At 40.1% G+C, this 21,463-nt stretch overlaps 3 protein-coding genes across 3 annotated transcripts in view; 2 read left to right on the plus strand and 1 right to left on the minus strand.

The window, feature by feature from the left end:
- Positions 1 to 3,520: 3,520 nt before the first annotated feature.
- LOC308132674 (myogenesis-regulating glycosidase-like) lies at positions 3,521 to 8,874 on the plus strand (the record flags this gene model as incomplete). Its single annotated transcript, XM_080499850.1, has 5 exons — positions 3,521 to 3,798; positions 4,614 to 5,145; positions 5,467 to 6,271; positions 6,391 to 6,509; positions 7,657 to 8,874. The coding sequence occupies 5 exons, from the start codon at positions 3,521 to 3,523 to the stop codon at positions 8,002 to 8,004; spliced, it is 2,082 nt and encodes a 693-aa protein (XP_080355976.1). The 3' UTR covers positions 8,005 to 8,874.
- A 3,376-nt stretch (positions 8,875 to 12,250) lies between these two features.
- LOC308132268 (lymphocyte antigen 6S-like) lies at positions 12,251 to 13,709 on the minus strand (the record flags this gene model as incomplete). Its single annotated transcript, XM_080499293.1, has 4 exons — positions 13,599 to 13,709; positions 13,116 to 13,185; positions 12,542 to 12,649; positions 12,251 to 12,405 (listed from the first exon to the last, which is right to left on the minus strand). The coding sequence occupies exons 2-4, from the start codon at positions 13,159 to 13,161 to the stop codon at positions 12,251 to 12,253; spliced, it is 309 nt and encodes a 102-aa protein (XP_080355419.1). The 5' UTR covers positions 13,162 to 13,185; positions 13,599 to 13,709.
- A 396-nt stretch (positions 13,710 to 14,105) lies between these two features.
- The window catches only part of msh3 (mutS homolog 3 (E. coli)), a 43,701-nt gene continuing 36,343 nt past the window's right edge, over positions 14,106 to 21,463 (plus strand). The window contains exons 1-8 of the mRNA XM_080499981.1: positions 14,106 to 14,232; positions 14,317 to 14,437; positions 14,599 to 14,882; positions 15,738 to 15,953; positions 16,141 to 16,257; positions 16,343 to 16,460; positions 16,541 to 16,680; positions 17,393 to 17,559. Of these exons, the coding sequence (XP_080356107.1) occupies positions 14,107 to 14,232; positions 14,317 to 14,437; positions 14,599 to 14,882; positions 15,738 to 15,953; positions 16,141 to 16,257; positions 16,343 to 16,460; positions 16,541 to 16,680; positions 17,393 to 17,559 (1,289 nt within the window). The 5' untranslated portion in view covers position 14,106. The remainder of the gene's footprint in view (positions 14,233 to 14,316; positions 14,438 to 14,598; positions 14,883 to 15,737; positions 15,954 to 16,140; positions 16,258 to 16,342; positions 16,461 to 16,540; positions 16,681 to 17,392; positions 17,560 to 21,463) is intronic.

Below are 21,463 nucleotides of genomic sequence, written 5' to 3' on the forward strand. Positions count from 1 at the left end.
AACAAAATACAATAAAACAAATAATGGAATTCAACAGAAATATCAAAATACATTCACAATGTTCTTTTTACAATTAAAGTAATTTCAAAACTGTATTTGCTGTTGTACTTGTACCCATGGCAACAACAGCATGTTGGCAAAAAAAAAAATGCATAAAAGCATAATTTGGAATACCATAAAGGCTAGTTTATATTAGTGTATGTACCTTATGTTTATTACGCGAGCTTTGAATGTTGTTTTCCGGACGGAGAAGTTTAAACACTTTTCATTAAGTGACTTTTCCAATCTTCTTTACCGTCCGACATTTCCCAGAATTCCACAGCGCAGTGTTTGGACAGACAGTTGGACCAATCACCTTCGAGATTGTTCGCGCTGAGGCGGGACTGTAAAACTTTCGCCTGTCCGCGGCTGCGCAGTGGTGGACTGCACACACAGTTGAACAGTGACCCCGGGGAGGCAGATACCGAGGTAAGATAACTCTGTTTTTCATGCACGCAACCCCGTGTGGTGTAGCTTGGTGGTAATGCCAACAACTTAAAAATCATATGTATGCGGTACAGGACAACAGTGTTGCACTTGACAGTAACAATGGCCGACCGAAAAGCCAGAGTTAGCGACAACTGGTACAGCTGGTTAGAGACAGTAATGTCCCAGTGCAGCGTCGACAGTCAGCTCTGTGATCGATCACACTGGGGAAGCTTGTTTTTATATGTCAGCTTTACTCTGCTCAACAAAAACAAACACACACGTACTGGTGTGCCCCCCTGCCCCTTCCCCTTAGTTTAAGTGTACGCATGACAGTTTCCTGCAAGTATGTACGATTAACTGAAAACACTGAACCGTGTTGTACTGTATGGTTATTATTATTATTTTTTTAGAACTGTCAAAACACAGCATTGAGTTTATTTTCAAGACCAAACGAATTAAAATGGCAATTGCATGGGGGTGCAGTAAACAATCACTAAATATGTCATAAACCATCTCTTTCAGAAACTTTGTTTAAAGAGTTTCTGAATTGTGCATACAGAAAGTTTTCATTCACCTTTCATTTTTAGTGCCGTGATTATCAGGGAATCAAAATTCAAGACATTATCAAATGGCTATTGTTTAAAAACATATACTGTGTTAATGGTTAATTAACTTGGTTAATTAATTTCTGTTCTTTTTTTTACCTTACTGCACTAATGACTTACTCACTCATCTGGGTGTGTGTGAGCGGGTCTGTATGAGAGCTGAATGTGCGTGTGAATGTTTAGGTTATTCTGTATATATGGTATGTCTGCTGATATGAATGCGATGCTGAATGTGAGAATGGCTGCCTGTGCTCCATTGTATGTCTACTGTGTGTCTACTGTAGCTACACCGCAATTTCGTTGTACCATGTACAATGACAATAAAGCTTCTGATTCTGATTCTGAATATAGATTCAACAATTGAAGATTAAAATGTGGAAGCAAAAATCTGAAATGTTGCCTTGCCAGATAATGTGTAACAAAGCAAATCCAACAAAGCAAATATCACCATCTGGATTGAAACTCAGAAATAAGTATAATTAGAAACTATTCCTCATATTCACGCAATTACATCAAACAAGAGGAGGTATGATGAGTAAGATTGTACAAGAAAGAACACATTTATCTGTGTTTTAACTGCTCCTGAATGTCACATTTACAGATTAAGCACCAGAGATTGGATTTTGTCATTGCATCCTCGTCACAATAAATGTGAATTTAGTGCTGGAACATTATAATACCAGTGGGTATATTAAGGTGACTGGATTGTCGTCCATGTTAAACTGCAGGTTTGCAGCCATACACTTATTTGAGGCCTGCTGTACCTAAATATTATTGACTTTTTTCTAACCCTAAGAGATCAATGTAATTGAATCATGCTGACATGATGTCTGCAAGTTCTCTGATCATAGTCTGTTTTTTATGGTTTCATCAGTTCTGTTGCCATCAGTGCCTGTGTGGCTACAGTGTTTGGCTACCTGCCATTTAGCAGATTAAAGCTCCTGTGCTTTCTCTGCTTGACACTGCTGAAGTCTGCTGCAGGACATGGTAAATATTGTAATAAGTATCTGGGCTGCAGGATCTGTTACGGAGTAGAATAAAAGAAATAACGAGGAGCACTGAGATGCAGGTGTTGAGTAAGTACACTGGCATGCACTGCTTGTGTATGTGTTTTTGAATCATCATGGCGTGCAGTGGAGAAAGCCTCACTGCTCTTTGTGTCCAAGTATAGTTTCCTGAACTTGCATTATATGTCGAGTTATTTTAATTTTCAGCTTCAATGCCTGCCTTATAGAGAATGCAGAGCGACCCCATCAATTTTTTTATTTCTTTAAAAAGGGACAGTGAAACTTAAATTAGGTTTTACATCTTTATAACCCTCAAGAAAATAGTGAGAAAAGCATGTTAATTAAATCAGTCATGCAGTTTAATCAATTAACTGAAAGCTGTTTGTAGCTTTTGTCAAGTCATTAAAGTTGTATTGAAATTTCAAAAGTTAAACTTTTAATCAGAATCAATCAGACGTGATATAGTACAACCCATAATCGACTCAAACGTCATTAACTAATCACAAAGTAGCACAACTTAACTTCAAGTTAAACCAAACCTTGTATTGTTTATGCTTTTTATATTTAGACTTACTGAAATAACTTAGATTTCCTTCCCCATTTACAAAAAAATCATGAAAAAACTGTTGAATCACAACTATTACATATGAAAATTATCATATTGCTTCCACCTTTTTTAACCAAAAATTAATCCAATTTACATCATATCAGTAAATTACAAAACCCAGTCCAGTTCTGTATTGCAAATGAACTCATGCCAACTCAAATGTTTTACGATATATATATCCCACTGAACTATTCTGCTATCAACCTAAGCAAACGTATTCAACAGAACACACAAATTGAACTGTCTACGGCCACCAAACACAAATCAGACTTAATCTGCACAAGCATGAAACGTTAAGCTAAAGAATGTGAAGCATTTTAACTTGTTGAGATGCCATCTCACAACCCCCCACCAAAATAACCTGCACCATAACAAATCAACTAACGACCACCATTTCTCCAACACATCTCAACCCCAAACTTTCAAAATAAGTGTTTTGAGGGGGGATTCTTTAATAGAATAGAATATTGAAATGAACTCTTCTTCAAGGGTTGACACGTTTAGTGCGACTGTATCAGTGGGATGCATTCAGTGGCTTTGTGTCACCTGACATATTATTGGTTAAAGTTAATCTTTTATTTCTACTCCTTTTTTATCTCTCATAGGCTTGGAAAAGCAGCCCTGCTTAGAAATGGAGGCCTTGCTCAACATTCACGAGTAGAGATCAAGCTGTCTCTGTTTATATTTTTATTTTTATTACCTTTTATTTTTTATTATTATTATTATTATTATTTTTTTTTTCGTTCACTTGCAACAAGATTTCTTCAGCCGTCCATTTCCGGCATTTCCCTTTCAAAGTCGCCTCTTCAGTCATCACAGTGCCAGGCTTCAGGATGTATCAGATTGTTCCAGTGGCTCCTGGGGAGCAGCACATCTCAGGGGGAGCTGGTGGGTCCCCACTTAAGAAGAAACTTGCCCATGAAGGTCGACCCCTGGTCCTGGCCGGTATGCTGGGCTGTGTGCTGGTCCTGGCTGCTGTGGTTGCCTGGTGCTACTACTCAGTGTCTCTCCAGAAAGCACAGCTACTGAAGACCGAGCTGCTGGACCTCAACAAGGATGGTTTCATCATTCGTAACCAGGGAGGAGCCGTCATCTTCTCCATGACCTTCAGGTTGTGTACCGTACCCGTACACACACACACACACACACACACACACACACACACACACACACACACACACACACACACACACACACACACACACACACACACACACACACACACACACACACACACACACGCGCGCGCACTTTTTTTGATTCTGTTATACCTCCATAACCAACATGTGACGTGCAATACAGATTCATTTTAAGATGCTTGAGCCAAATGAAGTGCAAATAATGAAATATTTAAACTTGGAATGAAAACACTCTTACAATGAATCATTTTACTGAAATTCTATGATTGAAATAAGAATGAGGTCTTGGTCATTTCACACAATAAAATAGATAATTATGAAGGTCTATACAATGCTATCCATATCAAGATGCTCTTGTAAAAAAAACACGATGTGTCTAAAAGGAACAATCAACAGATCTTAATATTTAGTAACTCATGTAAAATAATGAGTTTTTCTTTTGCCCTCAGCACAGTTGTTCCTGTTTTCTTTTTTGTTTTCCGCTGAGCTCTGCTAAAAGGTTGAATTCTTGCAATGTGTGCATGAATAACCAGGCAAGACGGACACGTTATTACACCCTGAAGGAAGACTAACCTCTTAATGTGCTTAATCAGAAGAGTTCATATCAACAAATAAAACGCTTGCAGAGTAAATAAATGAAGTATCTAATGTAATATTTGTTATGATTGCTTTTATTTCTGTTGCAGTATTCTGGTGGAGTCTTTTTGGAGAGTAATTAGTATGATTGAATTATGAGTCGAGCTCAACCAGTCCTTATTTCCCTCTCTCTTTCCAACCATCATCCTAGGTCTGGCACTCTGGATCTGGACTCTTGCACAAAGGAGGGAAGCATTCTGAGTTGTACACAGTCAGATTCGGGCAAGCTCAACTTCTTCATCCAGACAGTGCGGCCAAAGGACACAGTGATGTGTTACCGAGTTCGCTGGGAAGAGCTGCAAAATAAGCACACAGTAGAACATGCCATGGCCTATAACGACTCTCATTGGTATGGAGGAGCTGAGATGGCGACGCCACATTGGCCCGTCCTGATCCAAGGGGAAGAAGACCCACGGCCTTTCATTACCAGTGACGTCTACTCTACGCGTGACGCGTTTGGGGGAATCCTCGAGCGATACTGGCTGTCGTCAAATGCCACTGCAATAAAGATTAATGACTCTGTGCCTTTTCATCTGGGCTGGTCGGAGAACAACAAGACACTGAGGTTCCAGTCCCGCTACCAGGACTCCCCCTTCAGACCACCAGAAGGGGAGCAGGCCTTTCCTGAGCTCAGCTACAGAGTCTGTGTGGGCTCAGATGTTACCTCAATCCACAAGTACATGGTGAGTAAGTATTAGACAAACCTTTTGATTGGTGATTAGCCTCTAAAACAAGATCGGGTTTAAAAATCTGGGTCAGACCTTTTCTGTGTCAATACTCCAGTTAGCAGGCCTCATTGTGATTGAATGAGTATTGAACGTGGATGAGCCGACAGATATTTGATCCAAGGTGGAATGCACATCTTTTTGTTTCAATTTCCCAAAATATCACTATACTGGTTTAAACCGCAAAGATCTTTATTTTGCATCTTTATTCCACCAACTAACGTCCACTTTTAATCCACTTTGGCATTACTGAGCTCTGTGTGCTTGTATCTTTCTCAGGTCCGTCGCTATTTTCCAAAGCCCATTAAAGTCCCGTCTCCCGAAGTGTTCAAACATCCAGTGTGGTCCACGTGGGCCCTCCACAAGACCGCTGTCACTCAGGAGAAGCTGCTGCGCTACGCCTCTGACATCACCAAACATGGCTTCACATGCTCCCATCTGGAGCTGGACGACCGCTACACCGCAGACTACGGTGAATTCGACTTTGACCCGCAGAAATTTCCCAATGCCAGCGGGATGTTTGAGAGACTCCGAGAGGACGGCTTTCATGTGACACTGTGGACGCATCCTTTCATCAACTACGACTCCATTAACTTCGGCGTGGCTGTGGAGAAAGGGCTGTTTGTCCGGGAGCCGAGCGGCGAGCTGCCTGCTCTGGTTCGCTGGTGGAACGGTATCGGCGGGATCTTGGACTTCACCAATCCAGACGCCCGCGAGTGGTATTCCTCACATCTGCGCCTGCTTAAAAATCGTTACGATGTCACCTCCTTCAAATTCGACGCTGGGGAGACGAGCTACCTCCCCCGTCAGTTTAGCACTCTGGTGCCGCTGTCCGACCCGTCCACTTTCACCCGCCGCTACACTGAGATGGCCATACCCTTCAGCGAACGCGCTGAGCTGCGAGTGGGTTACCAGAGTCAGAACATCTCCTGCTTCTTCAGGATCATAGACAGAGACTCGGTGTGGGGCTACGAGCTCGGCCTCAAGTCCATCATCCCCACGGTGCTGACGATCAGTATTCTCGGCTACCAGTTTGTCCTGCCCGACATGATTGGAGGAAATGCTTACCCCAACCGCACTGCAGGTATGTTGCAGCGTATACCGACATGTATGTATCCACAGTTGAAGTGAACTCTTGTTATGAACGCATTAATCTGCGGTACAGATTACGAAGTACAATCTGAGATTTGCGTTGTCTTTCAGGTGGGTTGGATGGTAAAAGTGGGCTGCCAGACCGAGAGCTGTACATCAGATGGTTGGAGTTGTCTGCTTTCATGCCTGCCATGCAGTTCTCTATCCCGCCGTGGGCCTACGACGCAGAGGTGATCATTAAAACAGTGACTATCTTTCATAGTTTTAAACTTTTCTTTGTTTCTTTGCCTTAATTCAGTGATCAATAGAAGCATAATATTCTATTACTACTATCTTGTTCATATCACCAGGATGAGATTTGGTGTAGGGGGGATGTATTTCTCCCCCACCTCATCCTGATTAAAGTTAATTCATCAGCAGAACGTGTAAAGCACATTGAATAAATGTATATTGAAAAGTGAAGCAGGGCTGCTACTAGTTTGCACACACTGAGAGTAATATTAACAGTTCATCTCACACCGAATACAAAATTTTGGTTGATTTCTAGTCTTTCTGTATTTTGACAATACATCTTTGTAAATAGCTGATCCAGATACAATATAATGGATCTATGTTTAGTTCATCTAAGAGTAAAGCTGACAATAAGTTTCTGCATCTCCACATGAATCTTTTTTTGTTTTAATTGGTTTTGTTTGATTATTTTCCTCAAAAGGCTTTTGCTATTAAACTATGCATATTATTGAAGCTAATATCAATATTCCAATTTACTTATACTTTTTCTTTTAAGTTGGATTTAAGTTTATTTTCTGTCTGAAGTTCCAATGAGAAATACACTAAAAATATGAAGACTGAATAAAGCTTAAAAAAGAATTAAATACAGCAAGATCTCTAAAATGAGGTCTATGAAGTGCTAATATAAAACGGTTACATGTTTTTTCTTTTTGCAAGTCTGAATATGAAAACATAATATATGAAGTGACATATATGAAATTCCCAGTATGTTGTTTTTTGTCACCACAAGGTGGCACTAAAGTTTCACTTGTGTATCATGGCCTCATAGGATACTCATGTTTAGAAGTCAGAATTCATAAAAAAAAAACTACATATTGGGAAATGTACAAATGTGTATAGAGATCACAGCATAATCATTTTCAGAGTTATTGAACTGAAAGTTGGCCTATTACGAAGCATATGAGCTGTATTTCATTTGGTAAAATTCAGTTTTTGGTTACAGATTAAAAGAGGCTTCAGCTGACTAACAATCAGACACATTTTTGTATATATTTTTGTGAAATGTTCTCATGCCAAACTGAAAAAAAGAGATGCTAATCTTTTCATTGCCAATCTAACAAGGTGCCTTTTTGCACTCGTCCGCAGGTGGTACAGATTGCGCAGAAGTTCACAGAGCTGCATGAAACTCTAGTTGCCCCGAGGGTTCTTGAGCTCGCTGGCGAAGTTCTGGATACAGGAGACCCAATCATAAGGCCTCTCTGGTGGATCGCCAACGACGACGAGGCGGCTTATAAGATCGACTCCCAGTTCCTGATCGGAGATGACCTGATGGTGGCTCCAGTGCTGGAGCCAGGAAAGCAGGAGAGGGACATCTACCTGCCTGCAGGTCGGTGGCGAAGCTACAAGGGAGAACATTTTGACAAAGGCCCCATTTACCTCACTGACTACCCTGTGGACCTGGATGAGGTAGCATTCTTTACATGGGTTCACTGAGGCCTAAGCAAATACACACACACACACGCACACGCACGCACACACACACACACACACACACACACACACACACACACACACACACACACACACACACACACACACACACACACACACACACACACACTCGCACACTTGCATTGTCATGAGCACAGATGCCAAGTGATAGCAGAGATTGTTTATAAAGGGAAATAACTTGTTGGAGATGTGCTTCCAAAGCAGAGTTTGATTAACTTCACGTCTCCTCTGAGTTACTTTTTATGTGAACTTCTGCCGACAGATGATTTCCTTCCACTCTCTGAATCAGAAAATACTACTGATTCTTTTGTGTGTGTGTGTTTTTTTTTCTCTCTCATCCTTAAGCTAATCCTCATCCTCATGTGCCTTCCACAGCTAATTGTAAACCGATTTCAGATTGTATCATCACTGGTAGTCTTCCACCTGCTGGCCATCAAATGTTTTAAATCTTGAGTCCCACGGCAAGAATGGTGTTGATCTTGTGGTCAGAGTTTGATGTGTTTATCTCTGTGTTAATAGTTTTATGGTGCCATAAATGGAATAAGTCGTGTCTTTGTTCTGGACAGACAGTCTGACACGACGTATGCACCCGTGCTCAAAGAGCCTGCCTCGCCTACCTGTGTTAAAGCTAACCTGCATTAACATTGCACTGACACGGACATGACACTCATGTCAGTCAACTGCTATTTATATTTATTGACTTTTAGTTTTTATTTGGGGATAATATTTAAATGTGTGTAAATATATGTAATTCTGGACTTAAACTTGGGGTACTCGTCCTAATCAGTAAACTGCAAATACTTCAGGGTTTTTTTTTTTTTTTTAAACCTGTAGTGCCATTATGTCATTTTAGTGCCCAGATCTTCTGCCTTGTGCTTTTCTTTTCCATATGGATTAGTGTAATTTGCAGCTCAGGGTCCTTTTAAGAAGAAGTTTTGTGTTGGATTTTTCACTTTTTTGATCCACCAAGTTTTAGTATACTACTGCCTTGTGAAACACCTAATAATGCTGAAGGCGCCATATGTTAATGTGCCGTCCATGTTTGCCGTGTGACTTTATTTTCCTTATCAGCTAAGCCAAGCAAGCTGAGCATGGAGGACGAGTAAGTAGATGAAACACATTCGGCACACAGCAAGAAATTTGTTTCCCGGCCACTTTCCGTTTTTAAGTTTTGGTGTTGCACAACAAGTTTAGAATTAGATTACATAATGTGGCCTGAATGTATTCCTCTGCTACTTAATGACGCATAGAATATTAAGAGGCAAACATGCTTTTAGCTTTAGTTTTCAGTCAGAAGGCAACAGGGTTCTCACAACTGTTGACCAGCAGTTATCTGGCTCCTGTGCTGTGTGCTTCACTGTGTACATTAGAGAACGAGCGGACGGCTGTGGTACAGTTTTTGTAAAATGACAGTAAATGTACAGTATCAGTTTCAGTTACTTGGAAATAAATGAATGAATAGATGCATACATAGTGCTTAAAATTTTGGCCAAAATCGTTTGATGTGCCTTTTTTATTGCTGATTTTTGATGAAGATAAAGGATTCACAGCATTTGCTTCACGACGGGAGAAGAAAGTCAATGTTTTCACTGATTAACTTTTTCAGCTATAGAATCTGGACCTCGATCAGGAAATACAGTGAGATTTCATCTTTCTATACAGGTCCGAAGACAATTGGATAACCACTTATCTCACTCAGTAGATTGGAAGCGAAGCATCAGAGTCGATTTATGACTACAGAATTTATTAGACGGCTGAAACTGTACATTTATTCCCATTTCACAACTGTTGCATAGCTTGTAGCTCACTCAGTTGACACTGATGCCTTACTAGTGTCTCAACTCCAATAGCCACTTGTTCGATCTCTCAAATGCACACAGTGCAGAAACACATTCTTTTTCGGTACAATAGGAAATGCCACGACTGAAATATATATTTCCCTGCTTTTATAGGGTGAATGCTAGCATGAAAGTAAAGCTACTGGTTAATTTTCTTTTTGTATTATTTAATTGCGATGCATTTAAATGATTGTGCCATTTTTGAGTTAGGTTAAAGGATCTTGCTTGAAACTGGTCATGTCTGTGCATGCACCCATTTGAAGTAATATACCGGTATTCTCATTTTATGCAGAATTACTTTTATTGATAAACTATACACAAGCTTTTCTGAAGAAGTTTATCGATAAATGCACAATTACTTGTAATAACATAATAACATACTGTGAATGACAAACTACTACTATGCTGACATTTTGAAATGTGATTGCAGTCCTTAATAGAGATAATGTAAATAAACATCGTTATGAGGGATACGACATTTTCCTGTTAGAAATGGTAAAAGCTCCATTGTTGGAAAATATGTAACATTTATTCCGAATAATAGAACTTTAAGGGGAAACTGCCAAAGAGAGCAAAACTCCTCTCTGCATCTTCTTTCAACAAATGTTGTTGGATCTGTTGTGTGACATCTTGAACGCTATACATGTCTTGCCATAAATCCACCTGGATTTTTTTTTTTTTTTTTTAATTTCTTTTGCTATTATGCTCCTCTGAACAAGTGCTGGCCTATAGATGCTTTCCACTTCTGCTGGTCTTGTCACAAGTATAAAACTTATAAAATGTTCTTTTTTTTTTTCATTCTGAAGGTCAACAGCAAAAACAAATGCCTGATCTGCTCAGCATCATGCTCAGTTTTGACACTTTTATTTTGTTTTTAATTGGCGCACATGAAAAAGATAGTTTTAGTATCGGTGGTGATGGTATGAAAATCACTAAATAAAATGATTTGGTCATTGCATTGTTTTGTTTTTATTCAAAAGATTTGACGTCAATGGCAGAGTTTTATTTGCAATGAGTTTTGCAAATCAAGTGAGGAAACAAACCACCTCCAGAGGAAGTTGTTTGAGAGCTTCAGAGAAGGAGTGGGATAATGGACGAAGATAAAAGCAGGAGGACGACACTGGGACCAGCCGGTAATGCCGCAGTGCCACACAGCTGTCAGTTGCCGTCCACCTTTAGAGTGAAACAACGGTCGGCTTCAGGAGGACAAGTCAATGAGCTTTGGCAGCAGCTCAGATGAGTGGCTACACATACGCAGCATTTCAATCCATATGCTGTGAAGAAATGGTATAAAATATACTGTATATATTGATAGAGCAAAAGAACTTTCTTTATATGGTAAGAATTGTAACGCCATATAGTGATATACATAAATACAGTAGTCGGTGGGTCACAAAAATGCTACAAATGCAAATGAACTACAATTAGTACTATAACATTTTTTGGGGGGGTAAATATTAACTTTGAAATTAATATTGTAATATAATAGACAAAAATTACGAGTATAGAATGCTTTAAGTCATTTCATGAGGGGGAAAAAAATTAAAAAAGCAAATTACTGAAAATATTTAGTTTGTACATAATATGGAGAACCCTACTGTGTCTAGTGATCTGGCATAAGCGAAGGGCCGATGCGTTACAAATTACTTAAACCATACAACTTTCTGATCATGTTGTTTGTGCCGACTAGTTTTAGCATTTGACCTGAATGTTACAAGGTGACAAGAAAACGTGTGCAGATAACCTGTCCATTGCAGAGCACAACAGGTTTTATCCGTGGTCACTATCTCATCCTTCCAAAACATACCAGCGCTCTATAAAACAATCAACTGAAGAGATATTGTATTCAGTCCTGTGTCATTGTTTCCTGTCGTCCACGCTATGACAGTCAGTGACCACGTATGTCTGTTTTAGTAAAGTGTTTGTATGGATTTGTATCCAACCAAACAATAGAACCGCCAAAATTCAGACACTTGGACAGTTTCGTTTTTTGTTTTTACAGTTTTATTCTGAGAGGCGAGAACTCACAAATAAAATTGTACTTCTTTAGTAGCAGTTAAAATATCACAGCTACTGCAACTATTGTCTTTCACAAGAAGGTTTTAAAAATTATTTTGAAATCTGACCTGCTCTTCACGAAGACTTTAATTATTAAATTAGTGTCACTAATTACCCTCAAATGTTTTTTTTTTAATTCATTATTAATGTATGCAATCCAATTAAGAAACATCAGATTATCTGATAAACAGACGCCTGGCCCATCTCCTATTGCAAAAACACATCATATTAACTCTAAACTATAAAATGGAATCTGTGGAACCCTCCAAAATAAGCACATTACAAACATCCAACGTTGAGGTTGGATCTCCACTCTGGGTCATCCCAGAGGTTCAGAGGAAGAGTGAGATGATGGCTGAAGAGGCCAGCAGCAGGAGGATGCTGGGACCAGCTGTTCCAGCACTATTGCACAGGTCCCCCTCGCAGCAAGAGATGCCGCCAATGCATGCTATGGTGGATTGGCATCCTTTTGAGAACAAGTTGAGCCCTGCAAAGCATGGCAAGAAAAACTCTCAGAGAACAGTTTCTTGTCAACCATGCAATAGTTGACAATGAAAAACAGGAGATTGGATTTTAATGCGTGTTTATTATTTAGAACAAAAGTCTCAGAACAAATAACTAACCTTCAATTGTGAGAGAAAAGCAGCGGTCGAAGATGACAGGGCAGGACACTGTGGCTGTGCAGGCTTCTGCGTTGGAGGTCACACAACTGTAGCACCTCAGTCCATAAGCTAAAGAAAACACACGACACAGCACATCAAGAAGAGCCACCAATTCACCACTGCTGATATTTAAAAGGACATTATGACAAACAGTGGAAGTTGTTTTTCTGTTGCTCTATAGATAAACTGATGACTTGGCTTTGAGATATTTCACATCGCAAACAAATACTCTGAGAACATAAAGAGAGAGAGAGAGAGAGAGAGAGAGAGAGAGAGAGAGAGATTTCAAGTTAATACATTGCGTCCGATAATCTATGATTTATTTTATTATTTTTGGATCTTATAAGTTGACATTTTCTTAGTCTCACTGACAGCACAAGACAGGCTGGGCAGGGCTCAAGCTCAGAAATATACCTTCTCATTTACTTGTTTTTTTTCCTAATTGATACTTTGATATTAACCAGAGTTTACCAACAGCCACACTTCAACAACAAAACCGAAGATATATTAAGATGATAAAGTTATATTGTCTTACCCATAGACAGCATCAATAACACGCACAGAGCTCCACAAAGCTTCATCTTGGGTTCAAATTGTCAGAACGCCTTGGAGGAGAGAAAACTGGAATTAAGCCGAGGGGTTTTATTTTGTACCCAGTGTGCTTTCAGAATTTGCATTTTGCAAACAAAGCTTCTTCTCTGGTGACCCAAATAGCACTGCCCTTAAAAGGACCTCGTCATTCCACTGAGCGTTCATTGCTTTGCTGTTTCTGCACTTCATGATTAATCTCGGTTTCATACTATGCTGTGTACTTATTTAAACAAAGTGCAGCTTTCATTCAGAACTACACAAGATACACGTTCAAATATACATCCATCTATTCATCTTCTCAACTCTTTAATCACAGGGTGCTGGAGCCAAACCCAGTTTACTATAGGTGAGGCCAGAATACAGGCTGGACAGGTTGTCAGTCAATCACAGGGCATGCAAAGTGAGACAGACAACTACACACACTCACATTCACTTCTGTGGTGGACCGGCAGCAGGGATGAGAAACAGTTTTTCACTAATGAAATCTTCATTATGAAAAGTTGAATGGTTTTGTTTCTGCAATAACAATAAAAAAAAACCCAAAACATGTGGAACTTATACAAAGAGCATTACTTTGGTGCTCATGTGTGGCATTGTTTTCTTTTGCAAAGAAAATCAGCTGATCTCACGAAATCAGGAAGATGAAATTTCAAATGTATTTTTTTAAAACAAAAATGCGTATATTTAAATGCAAGAGAAAAAAGAAAAACTGTGTTACAAAAATCTTTGAGCAGTCTTTGTGACATTAAACTTTGGAAGAGCCGAAAGGAAATGCGCCCAGCGTCATGACGTCGTGCGTCATTTCCGCGCATGCGTGATGGAAGCACATGCGCCGCTATGTTTTGAACCGGGCTGCTGCTGAAATACACGTTCCCTGCACAAATATCTCACTTTTTTAATAAAATGATAGGTTCATTGTAAAAGCAGGTGAAAAGATGCCAAAGTCAGCGAAGAAGTCGAGCACCACCCAGACCTCCATCAGCAGGTACTTCGGAGCGAGGAGCAGCAGCAGCACTCCGTGTGGGATTAATCCTGCTGCTCATCAACTTCCAGGAGGAAAGGTGAGGTGTGATTCAACATCCACGTCTCACTTATTAGACGTACTTCACGTAAGCTACTGAACCCAAACTGTTTTGGTCCTGCAGCAGAAGCTCTCCGCTGATCACGGTGGGGTTGGGCTGCCAACAAAACGAGCTAAACTTTGCGTGAAAGAGCAGCAAGTGGAGGATTTGCAGTCTGAGTCTGCATCCTGTCAGAGTGCTCAAGGCAAGTGTGCATGCTCCTGGAACAGCAGATCCTTGTACATGTCCCCCAACCCTCATCCATCTGCAACATTGTTCACATGTGGGATAAACTGGGCCTCCTGATAATCAAATATGTATATTTGTTTTAAGTCTTGCGCCACACTGTTTCTCTTCTCTTCTCAGAGTCAAATGTAAGACCAAGCCAGAAGGCAGGCAGCCTCTCCTCCTCCACCTTGCAGAAGCTGAAAGGCTTTACCTGCACTGCTGACCCTGGTGTCAGACCCACCGAGATCCAGAAACAAATAAATGAGTCTCCCAGTGAAATCTGTGGCCATGGAGGTAGAGATCTGAGTACTTGTGGCGCTCGAGATCAACGTAAAACCACAAACCGACTGCATCAGGCTGAGCAGGAACATGATGATGACGACAAGGAGGATCTCGCCAAGACAGATGTTTCACCTAAACAGGTACACAATTAAAAGTTGGTTCCATCTCACAACAGTGTTAGTCGAGAGTTTCCACCGTCGTGAACACTGTAGCACAAAGTATTCACCTCTTATGTTTGCGTCCATCAGTATTCAAGTGTTTATGAGCAAGACACCATGGGAGCAGGCTCTCATCTGTTTTTTTTTTTTATTGGAAGACAAATCAAACATTTATTTACTTGCTAGGTTTTGTGGCATGTTATGAACAGATGAGCATTGCGGTGGGTGAGTTTGCATCCAGTGTTCACCCTCGTCAAAATCTGTTTTCCAAGACTTTAACCATGTTGTTACATAGACTACGGTTTAGCTACTCTGATATATCAGCAAAGTAGATTTTACTATCACCATGGTGCTCTGCTTTGCATTTGAGTCCAGCTTAAAACAATCGTTGATTTTGTACTTGCTCTTTACTTGGACTGTAATTTGCATTTACTGCTTATCTGCAGCTAAAATGTTACCAATATTATCCACCCTCTTTGCCAACTTTGGAATCTGGAATCAACATTGTTGCTTTGAGGTGTAGTATAGCTACCACATCACAGTGCAGCTTCATCAGCAACATCAAACCTGCAAAATGTTGACATAATATGATGATTAGTGCAATGTTGTAGTGGTGTGCACTATCCCCTCACAGCAACAGTATCAAAGTAAATTGTGCTTGCAAGACTGTAAAGAATGATGGACTGGAAACGGGAACAAAGGATAACCATTTTTTCATTACTCAATGCACTATCATGCATCAACAAGTTTCTTTTTTTTTGTTCATACATGAAAAAACGTGGAACTCATAGAAAGGCCAATACTTTCTTGCTGATGTGTAATATTATTCTTTTGCAGGAGTTCTGCTTGTCTCACTTTGCTAAATCAGGACAAGCAGGTAAAAGGAGTGAAGAGCTGAGTTCTCCATCAGACTCCAGCGCCTCCTCCAGGCGGTTGAAGAGTGTTTACACTCCTCTGGAACAGCAGGTCATTGAGCTAAAGCAGCAGCACAAGGATGCCTTGTTGGCTGTGGAGTGCGGCTACAAGTACAGGTTCTTTGGGGAGGACGCAGAGGTGAGCTATGTGTGAAAGATGCATCAAAGAACACTCGTCATCGAACATGTATCACACGAGTACTCAACCTGAAGGACGTCGCATGTGTGTGGCAGATGTGACTGAAAAGTCACGGGGGGGGGGGGGGGGGATTCTCGGTTCATCACCACTGCTTTAAGACACAGACGCGGTGTTTGTGTGCGAGCAGATTGCTGCGAAGGAGCTGAATATCTTCTGTCATCTGGATCATAACTTCATGACGTGCAGCATCCCCACCCATCGCCTGTTCGTTCACGTGAGACGGCTGGTGTCTCACGGACATAAGGTATCGCATATATTTTATCTCTTGATTATAAATCTGGTGCCCAAAGTCCACTCCATGTCTCTAACTGATTGACTGTCATTTGTAGGTTGGTGTGGTAAAGCAGACAGAGACATCTGCACTCAAGGCCTCAGGGGCCAATAAAAACACGCTGTTTACTCGCCAGCTCAGTGCTCTATACACCAAATCCACTCTGGTTGGCGAGGGTATCCTTATAAGATTCTGTGTATGTGCCCCTTCTCTCTCTCTGAGAATAAAGACGTTCCCTTGACAGCTCTTTTTCAAGACGTAAACCCGGTCTCCAGACTCGGGGATGTGGAGAATGGGAGCTGTGGTGATATAGTGTCGGATCCCCCCGAGAGCTTCCTGCTGTGCATTAGCGAGACCTGGGACAAGCTGAAGAAGCAGCTCACTGTGGGGATGGTGGTGAGTGTCATTAGCACCATTGTCCATAGATTTATTCAGGTAACGTGTTTGGCAGTGAACAAGAAAAAATAACCTCTCAATTGTTAGTTTCTGTTTTCGCCCAATGCTTGGTGAGTTAAAATAATCCAATCTACAGAGTCAAAGTCAATATAAAAACAGGTTTATATGAAATTGAATGGTTTGCCTTTCAAGTTGATCTGATGAAATTCCTCTTTTGGTAAATTCGCCTTGTACCTTGCCTAAAGATTAAATGCAAATATTGTATTTAATACTCTACACATAGCATGTAAAAATCAGACCAGTGCATAAAGTAGCCACTATTGTTAAACTATAATTTAGCACATAAATATTTTTTTTATCTACTTATTAAATATATTTTACAACACTATTTAGTAACCTAGATCACCAGCTTGTGTGAACTAAACTTCCTGCTAATTCTTTGAACAACTCTGTGCACAATCCTGTGATTCACTTGCAGTCTTTGGTTGCCATACCGGTAAAACATCACACAATTGTCTTTACAGCAACACCGTGACTGTCTCAGTCTGCTTATTATTTGAGCTTTGGTTGATTTACATTAAACTATAATGTTACATGTGTTAGCTCTTAAAAGATTGTAAGATAAAGCAATTCTATTGTGGTGTATTGATACCTCTGTATTTTTTTTCTTTTAATTTGTGCTTTAGTTCTAAGTATGTTTCTGTGTATGTAGGCAGTTCAGCCCAGCACAGGAGACGTCCTACTGGACTGTTTTCCGGACGGTCCTTCCCGCGCTGAGCTGGAAGGCCGCGTCCTAAAGATCAACCCCGTGGAGATCCTGGTGCCCACAGATCTGTCTGACCAAACCCTCAGGCTCCTGCACAGCATTGCAAATGCAAGGTAATCAACAAAAATCCCACCAGGGGGCAACGGAGACCCACTTTGTACCAGATGCTATAGTTTCCCTCAAGTTCTGGGCTCACCTGTGACTGCACAGTATTATGTGTGTGTAGATGTGTGTATGTGTGGGTTTAGTCAGTGTGCTTCTGAAGGACTGTGTTCAGATTTCCCCAGGCAGGTAGACAGTTGGTTTGTGTGGAGCTCTCGGGGATCAATCTGGATGAAGAAATCAATGTGGCCTCATAGAGCGGTTATACAATGATGTTCCTCAGCAGCTGGGGATTGACTGCAGGGCTACACACACTTTACCAAGGGTTGGTTATTTTAAAAGTTCATCGACTGAGTTTCTTTTAAAGTTACAATAATGTTGCTTGTTTGACAAAGACCAGATGATTATTCATTTTTTTGGTAAAATGCAATAGAAAGTAGTCAGATCGAAGGTTAAGTTAATAAACTTGCTCACAACAATGTTCATACATGATAAATGTGGAAAAAAAAATCTTTGTCAGCTGACGGGGGTTATTTGATCTTCAAATGATGGTTGTGTGTTTGTTGTGTTTACTGGCCTTCAAAACATATTGATTCAGTTTGCTTTCAAAGTAAGAAGACAGTGGTTCTTGTATTGTGTGAAATACTTGCAGAACAATTGTCTTTCTTAAGTTTCAGTAATCACTTTAAACGGATGACAAGTGTAAATCAATCAAACATTTTTGTGAAAGATTTCAAAGGGCTTCATTGAAAAGTTATACAGTGACAATAATGCAGGATAATATAACTAAATACTGGACAGGAATGGAGAAAAGGTGTTCAATAGGTAGGATAACAGTAATTTAGATTGACGGTAAAAGACAACTGAAGGTAAAATACTTTTTAAAAACACAAATAATCAAGCTTAGAATAGACGAAAAGAGGACATTGAAACTGATGTTAAATTATTAAGGAAACTGAATTGAATTGCATAAATTTAAAATGGATTAATGTAAACATATAATCCTGGAAGTTTAGAATAATCAAATAGCTAATAGCAGAAAATAAACTATTGGGACTATTTGAATTAGACTATTCCCCATTGTCAGATTTTCAGACAGTTTCATGTTGTTCCAATGCATCATTAACTCTGTGATGTTTAGAGTTAGGAAATTCTCAAACATACACTTTTATACAGTATCACTTGTACCTTCTTCAGTGAATTTGACCTTCGACTACAGAAATTGTTTAAATGTTTATTTTATTTTTTTTAATTAGTCTTATAAAGACACCTGTTAAATAAAGATATAGCCAAATTTGCTTGGGTTCATTTGGAAAATATTTTCATTCGCTGTCTCTGCACAGTTTGGAAGTCCCACACACTTTTGTAATGACTTGGCCGCCCACTGGTTGCTCGCTGCTCGTTATCGGGTCTGGATCGTTTCATGTTTTTGTGCACTTTGTCCACTGAAGCTTAACCGGGACTGGAAGGCCGGACACATCCCAAAGGGGTAATTTTACATAAAATAGACAGTCCCTTAAAAAGAGTCTTTTGATCTGGTCAACACACAAAGCCAAAAGCTCAACTTGGCAATACAGTGAAACTGCAAGCCTGTTGTTTACAGTTATAATGTACGACTTCGTTAAATTGCTGCTTTCATTGTATTGAGAAAAACAACCTTGAAAGTTTGTATTGCTAAATACATTTTGGTGGCAGACAGTTTTGGGACAATGCGATCTTAAACCTGAAGAACAGAACAAGGTATATACAGTCCTTGTGACACTGATCAGGTATACAATTGCTGCTGTTGTCATTTTAGATGAATGCTAACAAGTGTCACATGGCTCCCTGATTCAAAAAGCAGTTATCGCTCAGACTGTTAAATTGGATCTGATTCGGTGAGGAGGTTTGGACTTTGTGGAATAACTGGTGACTGTGGTGCCACTGAGCCGACGCATCGTGAAGACTTGTTACGTCATGCTGCTGCACCGCTTGGCTCATCTTCACCAGCGTGCTCACACCGAAGGGAACGGAATCCTTTGGAGGCTGCTGTTGATTGCATTATGCCGGCAAAATGAAACGAGAGAGTGGGAGGGGGCGTACTGGATTAGATTAGAGGTAGATGGTTGGATAAATGAGAGAAATGTCTGCCTCTCATGTTTAACTCTAATCTGTTTTACCCCCTTCGATATAAATGTGATTCATTTATATTAATTCCTGTCTTATTTCTCTCACTTTCTCCTATCTTATTAAAAAATGTTTTCTACTTTTATGATGTCCATGTAGAGTGATTATAGTGGAAACAAACTTGTAAAAGCCAGTTCAGTTATTGTGTTTGAGCAACACTGCTGTCCAGTAGTGTGCTCATCAGAGACTGCTCTCAACATGCAGGATACCATAGAAATATGGAATCCCAGGAGTGCCAAAATTAAAAGGAAATACATGTGGAAATATATAGAGAATCAATAATGCAAAAATGTTTTTGTAGCAAAAATTGCATTGCTTTTGTCTTTTCCATTTGCTTTTACTCATCCAGTAAAAGCGAATGGAAAAGAAAAAATGGAATAAGCAAAGACAAGATAAAAAAATAAATAAAAATAAATAAATTCTCTTTATATTTCCACATTTATTTCCTTTAAATTTTTGGCACTCCCATGATTCCATATAGAAATACAGGGATCTTCTTATCAGTTCATCTCACAAAAGCAGATTTGTCTCATTCACATTTATATGCTCAGGTATTCTGAGCCCATCACAGATTTCTGCTGTTGGAAACTTCTCAAGATATTTCTCTTTGAAGAATTCTATGGTTTTTTTTTTTTTAAGTACCATTATATTTCATCACATTAAGAAAGATATTTAACAAATTTAAGAATAGTCTGCATGGACACCATTGTCTTGTCTGGGAATTATTGTGCCCGCTGACGTTGGCTCCCTGCGTCTGTCTCTGGGGGTGGGCTGATGAGACGAGACCCCTGGCAACAACATTTGTGTCCATGGAGCAGCTGGTAATGAGTCCCTGTGAGGTCGGGCTGTAGCTAGGTTTGGTGTTCATGGCTTTACGCATTCAGAATCTGGGGACATGACTCAGAATAAGAGGAGTGAAGGCTGATCAAAGCAAACAAGTGCAAGTTCTCCTTTACTTTTCTAAACATTTTGGCAGACGGAGACGTAGTCATTGACCAAGATCCAGTTTTACAGAATGGGTCCACACACGTCATGTGCATCCCAACACATATTTGTATGTGTTGCATTCAGTGGCAGTATTCTGAGATTTGTAGTTACCCTGCAGTAATGGATAGTAATCATGGTTTTCAATCCGTCGTGCATATTAACCTCTGATCTCTGGACTGTAGCATTTCTGACTCGACCTTTAGCGTGTCTGCTGTTGATGGATTGTCACTGTCACATAGCCCAGGGTTCATTAACATTAGGGATGTGCTCTTACCTGCTTGTATGAGTGGATATCTGCGGCAGTCATTTTGGGTTTAATTTGTCCAGAAAAAGTTTTCCACGAATTGCTACGTTGCGCTGGATAACGCAGGCGAGGAGAAATGTAAGTTGTGTTTAATCTATTGAAAAGATTTATCGACTTGAAACTTAAGAATCTGCTTTTACTGGGACGAATGCAGAAACATGTGGATCATCTGGAGTTATACTGGCACTGGAGTGAAAACACACTGCTGTTAAAAGTTTTGGACTTTCTAATCAGGAAATACTTTCTTATTCCCACAATCAGAAGGAATGCTGGCTGTTGTTAAGGACTAGAAATCTGTCCTGCGTGTTTCCTGTGTTTTGCCCACAGTCAGCTTGGATACGCTCCAGTTCCCGCAAGGCTTATTTGACATTGTTTAAAGCACAGGTGGGAAGTTAATTTTCTACAAAAAAAAGGACCTGGGCTTGTCGGTAACATACAACCAAACGGTTGTGTGTGGA

The sequence above is a fragment of the Blennius ocellaris genome, assembly GCF_963422515.1.
Source record: "Blennius ocellaris genome assembly, chromosome: 7".
Taxonomy (NCBI): Eukaryota; Metazoa; Chordata; class Actinopteri; order Blenniiformes; family Blenniidae; genus Blennius; species Blennius ocellaris.